Source organism: Beauveria bassiana, assembly GCF_000280675.1.
Source record: "Beauveria bassiana ARSEF 2860 unplaced genomic scaffold BBA_S00045, whole genome shotgun sequence".
In the NCBI taxonomy this organism is placed as follows: domain Eukaryota; kingdom Fungi; phylum Ascomycota; class Sordariomycetes; order Hypocreales; family Cordycipitaceae; genus Beauveria; species Beauveria bassiana.
In genome coordinates, this window is record NW_007930880.1 from 43,186 (window position 1) to 50,266 (window position 7,081).

General features: G+C 47.8%; 2 protein-coding genes across 2 annotated transcripts; both read left to right on the forward strand.

Annotated features, from left to right (window-relative positions):
* Positions 1-4,501: 4,501 nt before the first annotated feature.
* On the forward strand, positions 4,502-5,028 carry BBA_09090 (uncharacterized protein; the record flags this gene model as incomplete). The annotated part of the gene is made up of 3 exons (XM_008604187.1): positions 4,502-4,615; positions 4,682-4,800; positions 4,884-5,028. The coding sequence occupies 3 exons, from the start codon at positions 4,502-4,504 to the stop codon at positions 5,026-5,028; spliced, it is 378 nt and encodes a 125-aa protein (XP_008602409.1).
* Positions 5,029-5,799: 771 nt separating this feature from the next.
* On the forward strand, positions 5,800-7,020 carry BBA_09091 (protein lunapark, putative; the record flags this gene model as incomplete). Its single annotated transcript, XM_008604188.1, has 3 exons — positions 5,800-5,823; positions 5,882-6,117; positions 6,180-7,020. 3 exons carry the CDS (start codon positions 5,800-5,802, stop codon positions 7,018-7,020), a joined length of 1,101 nt encoding a protein of 366 aa, XP_008602410.1.
* Positions 7,021-7,081: the final 61 nt, after the last annotated feature.

Consider the following 7,081-nt stretch of genomic DNA (forward strand, 5'->3'; position numbering starts at 1 on the left):
TTCACCGCCAGCAGCAGGCTTGCAAGCTTCCAGCAGACCGCCGATATCTAGACCCTCGAGAATCTCTTTCAGCGGACCCTTGAAGATATCTCCCAAGTTCTCGGCGAGGATTTTCACGGTGGAGGCACTTGCGGCCTTGTCCTCAAGTGGTCTCAGGGACATGGCATTGAGAAGGAGTGCAAGGCCCTCGTCAGATGCTGAGCTTCGTGCTGCGAGTGAGCGCGCGGGAGCGGCAGCCGTTATGCCAGCATAAAGGGCTCCGATGATTAAAGATGTCTTCATTATGGGGGCTTATGTGTGTTTTGAGAGGATCTTTCGAATGTTAGTCGAGAATCTATACTCAACGGCATGAGTTCTTCGGCTTACTGAGATAACCAGCAGCTGTCCGGAGCTGAAAATGCAAGGAGTCGCTTGTTCTTTGTGTAAGTGCTGATGAAATATTCTGCTGCGCTGGCTCGGGAGGTATAGTTGCTATTTAAAGTATTTCTTCCACTTCAAATTCAACTACTTAGTCGGGTTGCAGTGAAGATCTTGGTCAAGATGTAATGCTTCCGGTTGATACCTGTGTTTCAGACACATGCTTCAGTCTTTGCAGCCCCTATATACATTACTAGTTGCCACTCCGTCCCGAATACTGTCCCGAATACTTTAAATCGATTCCAAATCTAAGTCATGACTCCACTTAGCAAGTAGATCAGCGTCCAGTGTGTAGTGTTGTAAAACGTCGGGGACTCCCGACTGGTGTCTAAAAACTTAGCGGCTAACTCTCGCCGACTTTACTAACTTGCGATTTTATAACTGAAATATTTTAAGTAGAACGTAATAAGATCTTGGTTTAACCTATCTCTTTAATTTTTATAATTTCAGAGTCTTACTTACGTATAAGTAGCTAAGTTGTCCTCTTATGTTATTCTCGTCTGGTAAATAAGCTTGTTGAAAAGTCAGTCTTAAAGTCCGTCGTTCCACACTTATGACTACGCTAACGTTTCAAGGTAGCCTTCTTCCGGAGAATAAAAGAGACATAACTCAAACATCGCAAACATAGCCAAGTCTGTAAAGGCAGCCAATTATCTTCTCGATACTGTGGCTTCGTCCTATGATTAGGCCCTAGTATAGAACGTGTCGATAGCTATTCTATGGATTGAAACGACTGTCATGGGCGCTTTTCACGAATTTCTAGAAGACACTTTTCTGTCATGACTTCGTAACATAAGACATCTTGGATGTTCTCATCATGTATTGCATAGACGTGATAGGCGGGTGAGTTTCACTTCAGGCTCGGGTTTCTACGTTCCGTAGGCTCTAGTGTATCGCCTTTCCACTAATTAACTCAGTCTTAACATAGCAATATTCTTTTCCCGGTTTCGCTGTTTATAATGAGCTGATTAATCAACGCCTTAGTAGGTAGCGCTGTCACTTTTCCCGTTACGCTAGAACACATTCCTTGGCTAGCGTGTAGTGGCTTAACTTGTTTGTAATCTCGAGACGTTGAGGCGATTAAGTTGGATTAGATTCCTTCAGCGATTGGCGCGCAAGAAACTCCTGCGGCAAAAGAGCATGTAAGAACTGGAAATACCGGTAATCTATATATCAATAGGCTGATCAAGCCCTTCGTAGCCCCTAGCAATGTACTATTCGAACGCTGAAGAGGAGGTGAATGGTTTAGTGAGCCTGGAAGCCGCTAGGCCGAAGAATTCCACAGGTGGAGCCAAATAACCCAAAGCCGAATAAGACTACAATCAACACAATAAACTACCACAAGGAACGATAGCATCCTTCTCCACGTCCGAGACCCTAATATGGGGTCGGGTAGTCGTGGAGTCGTGGAGAAACGACTCCATACCAAATCTGCGACAAGTCCTCCCTCGGCTTTGAAACAGCGACGATACATTTCCGACTTATCTCTGCATTAGGTTGTCATTCAAAAATGACTAGAAATTGACAAGTCACCGCCCCCAAGGCTGGTTTTGCAGCCTTACCTTCACCGATTTACACGAGACGGTCACACCTTCACAGGAAAAACAAAGGCCCTATGAGTTGCGAGTCAGCGGCAGATTCCAGTCGCCAGGATTAAGAGGTGCATGGAGACGATTCTTGTTAGATCTGCAAACGGAATTGTTGAACCGAGCGTAGGAATCTGTCGCCTTCTGTCATACACAGTTCTAGACTAAGCCAGGGGCCATAGTTCAATGATACCGAGCGAGTAGCCTCACCTTCTATATTTAACTCGTAGCCCCTAGTAAATATAACTAAAGCAGTGTCAGTATCATACCGTTATAGGCACGATTCAATAAATTGTTGGGGTGGTTAGGGCGAATCCGTTGTTTTTTTAGCGCTATCATTTTCATTCCGCTCGGTTTAAAACGTCAGACAGTGACTAAGATCTGGGGCTGCCTCATCTAACAAGGAAAGTCCTCAATCATTCTCCTCTGATACAGTTCACTTCACCTAAACAAGCAACAGCCCTCAGTATTATGCGATTGAGTCACCTCTTAACTCAGATACAGTACTACGGTCACGAACCCTGTCGACCAACCCCCGAGTTCGAGGACAAGTCTTTAGATGTTTTAGCTGTGGCGTCTCCATCGATGAAGGTCACTAGTTTCGGGCATGGCAGTTTAGAGAAAAGAATACAGTTTGGGCCATGGTGGAATTAGTATTCCGAGTAATGTTGAGATACCTATTCTCTGGCGATCGCGGTCTCCGACTTTGAAACTGCATGAACCAGCCCTCGTCGCGAAAAACAGTGGTAGTCGAAGACAGACGCTGCTCCCCAACAACGTGAACTGTTATAACTGCAATATATCCTTAATCATCTCTCATAGCTATAAAAACCCCGTTACTTTAAGTGGACTCTTTGAGAAACCCTCTCTTCAACAAATCGACTTCATTGTGATCTCCACCATTGATGGCTTCGCAGTCGGTATTTTCTTCCTAGGAATCTCGATTTTTGCTCGAACATTAGCTCTCGGTCATTCACTTTTATTTCTCTTCTTTGTTTGTCATACGCAAGTCGACTCCTAACCCTATGTTAAAGAGGTTACTGAAGCAATCTACAACCTCTTTTTTACTTGGTTAACGACTAGACTACATGCAGTACTAGCAGGTAGTATACCTCAAGTCCAGAGGGGTCAGAGGCCAAGTCCAAGCGGGTCCAAGAGTAGCAGAAAATTACTGCTAAATTGCAGGTCTTTATTAATACGCTATAGGTGTCGTAGTAAAAATGCGGATCCATACCTTCATTGATGTGAATTTGGCCCTAGTTATATAGGTTCATAATAGGTGTTAGTTAGTAGCCAGTCTTAATTCACACCTTCAATAGTTAATTAGCAGCTAGTAAATTAGTAGCTAGTTAATAGTGCCTGGCTTTTGCTTAACTAGCTGTTGATTGACTGGCTCTGTACCGTATGTAGAGGACCTGTAGCGCATCTGCAATGCCTCGTCACCACTTTTAAAAAAAAAATGTCCGGCTTGGTCTCTAACCCGTCTGGACTTGAGATTTACTGCTCCCCAGTTCTTGGCCCACCAATGAGACCAGAGCGTTCCGCGTTAACCTGTTGCAATGGAGGCAGAAATTCTGGGAAGTTGGACGTCAGAGCCCGTGCAATTGGTCAATGCCTTTAAAGACCGACCAGCCGAAATGCCCCAGTCACCATTTTGAAGCGTGGTCGGGAGTGACCGTAAATAAAGGAGGAGAAATTGCATGTGAATGCCACGCCTCACGTCACTCATATCATTTGCAAAGCTGCAAATACCAAAAGCCGTCCCCATGGGCTCACTAGCGTCGATAGTTGAACCCAAGGTCAAATCTTACAGCACGTCATGTTGGAGATCCTCGTTACTGTTCTTCTTTGTCCGTTTACGGCGGCCTTGTCGCCAAGCCTCCGTGATTTGGTCGACAATTGGCGGGAAAGGTCATTGAGCAGGCATCAGTCGGGATGTCGAAGCAAGTACGGCGTGGATCTCGGTGTTTTGAGACATTTGAACCCGCATTAAGCCCGATTTGGTGCTCATTCATATTCGTTCTATCTTCAGTTGCACACAATGGCGGTGGAGCTTGTTGAGTGAGATGACGCATACAAGTAAGCGCAGTCAGACCTAGGCAGTCGTTCCCGGTATAACCATAGTGCCAAGTCTAAATGCAGTTGTGGGTACTGTTATCCTAATGATCCCGATCAATCAAAAGTGGCCTGCTTGAGATGACTTGCTGGGCAGGCCTGGCTTTTGTGACGATGATCTTCCGGCATTCTACGGCAAATGAGCAAGGCTGTGGGGAGGAGGGGCATCTGCAACGAACTCAAAAGCCTTTGACGCGCGCGGTTGTGACATCACTGAGGATTGTATATTGAGAGAGTGTGTAAAGGTCCAAGTTCTTCCCAATTCCATGGGTGCATCGTAGATATAAATTGGCAGGCATCTACGGCTTGGAAATGTCGGTGCGGGATCGACGAAAAGAAACCACAAAGCATTACAAGTCATCATACAGGCCTCTCCATTCAAAATGAAGTTTCAAATTATTGCAATTGCTGCTACGGCAGTCTCTACTACACTGGGTGCTGCTGTTCAGCAGCGTGACGGCACATGCAGGTTCCGTGTTGGGTTTGCTCGTGGACAGGTAAGTCACCAAGCGCCCAAACTGGGTCAAGTCGCATTCGCCTGAGCTAACCAGCATCAACATAAGAACCCAATTGCCGGAGGTGACAATTCTCTGGCCTGCATTGCTGAACTCACTTATGCCGATGGCAACAAGGAGCGGCTCAGTGATGAGTGCCGATACGTCATGAATGATCACTGCTACCCGTCTGGGCTTCCTTATAGCTTGTGGCAAGTTTTTGAGATGCAACCAGAAACAAGGCGCAAATGACTGACTAAGTTTTGCATAGCATTCATACGAATGACAACATGAAGGACGGCTATCTTGATTACGGCGCCAACCATGTCGACTTCCACGACGACGGATGCAAGACCGAGTCCTATGCTGGTCCGTCGGGTGATGGAACTTTCCAGGACTGCGAAATTCCCTGTTAAATGTATACTTATATGATGATTTAATCATTGCGAGAATTCGCTTAGTAAAAACAACAGCTATTTGCCTTACTCTACACTGTTGTCTGGTAAGTTTTCCATAATTACTAGCTTACCTATCGCAGGGGTCGAGGTGACCTTCAATGGCAACTTTAGTGCTTCTTCCAGTGCGAACTTGGAGCGCTGTTGAGGCAGGCGTCTGTTTTTTGGCGTGACAACTTCAGCATACCTGTGTTATAGGGGTCCAGATGAATGTAGAATTATGAATTACAAGGTGATGGACTCGATAGGAAAATCTCAAGCACCCTATGAGAAACCCCCCTCCCCCTGCCTTCGAGCAGATCTAGATAGCGGGTCCAAAAAAGCGGATTTAATAATTGTCGAAAGAAGAAATATTGTTTCCAAAGAAAACAAGGAAAAAGAAAGCAGAGACATGATCTATGCCAACCTCGGCCGCCTTGACCGCCTTCCTATTCCAGCTCCACTCGTTGGATTTCGTCTGCCTCCCCACCAGATCACAACGACAGCAGGCAAGCTTGTTGGCCAGCTCATCACTGCGTGCTAGTATTCCGCTTCTCCAACAAAAGCCACGCCTACATTGCGACCTCACGGAATTTGGGCCCAACACTGCGCAAGGCTTGCTTGTCGCTTGCCACTCCTTTTTTCCATTCGTTCATCTTTTTGACGCTTCCTTCTTTCTACTCTGCTTCTTCATAGCTTCCTCTTCAACGACCACGCCGGGTCCGCCCAAGGCTGCCCGCTTTCTATACCAAGATGGTCTCCTTCTGGCCATGGAGAGTACGATTCTGTTGCCGTCCATTGCTACCAAATTCTTTAAGCCCTAACCCACTCATAGAGCGATGATACGTCTCCCGCCTCGTTTGAAAAGACCCTCTCGGCGCTTTCCTCAAAAATCACCACGACCCAGACGACGCTTGACAAGACTCGCGCCAGCGCCCGTCGCATCAAACTTCTCCTAGTTCTTTACCTAGGCTTCGCATACCTTGTTTACGCCATTATCCAGCTTGTCGTTGTAAAGTACGGGAACATGGGCGCCCTGGAGTGGGCAGGCATGGCCGGCGGCCCTGTCTTGTGAGCGCTCTCCATTGCCTCCTCGCACCCCAATGAGAAGCTAACTATATCCGCTTCACCAGTATTATCCTCACGCGCAAGCTCATAGGAGTCTACTTCAAATTCTACATCGACTCTCTGAGCAAGCGCCTGAAAAGTCAGCAGGTACAGCGCGCCAAGACAATACAGAAACTCAAGGATGCCACAAAGTACGACTCAACCATGGAATTGATCGAAAAGTACGGTGGCGAGAAGAAGAACGATGGCGCCCGACTCGACAACGAAAACAACAGCAGTAACAACAAAGACGGCAAACAGTCTCAATTCCACGCCCCGCACACCGACGTCCCGAACCGCACACGTCTTCCTCCTCCACCGACCGCCAATATCCAGCCTCGTGCCCCTGTAAATACTGGGCCTCGCGCTTCTACATCCTCTTCTCCAGCGTCTAGCACCCTCGAACCAGGGGCAGAATTCGCTCCCAACGCCTTCTCTCACCCCCCGCCTCCTGCACAACCTCAAGTCGCCTCTTATACTCCAGGCCCCGCTGAGACACACTGGTACGACCGTGTCTTTGACGTTCTTCTTGGCGAAGACGAGACGCAACCTAAAAACCGCATCGTGCTTCTCTGTCAATCGTGCCGGCTCGTCAACGGCCAGGCGCCGCCGGGAACGCGGAGCCTCGCCGAGCTGGGCGTCTGGCGCTGTATGGGCTGCCATGCGATGAATGGCGCGGTCGACGAGGGCAAGCGAATTGTCGATGAAGTACTCGCTTCTTCGCGACAGGATGTGGGAGACGATGGATCGAGTCAGACCGGCGAGGGTAGCAAGGCGGTGGATGTCACCGGTACTGGAGAGGGTGAATCTGCTGCAACGGGCGTGGAGAGCCTCGACGGTGCAAAGAGACGCGCCAAGAGCAAATAGGTCCTTTTTTTTTTCGCAATGGCTTCTTTTCTTTGCATCTATTTTCACCGCACGGCCATCC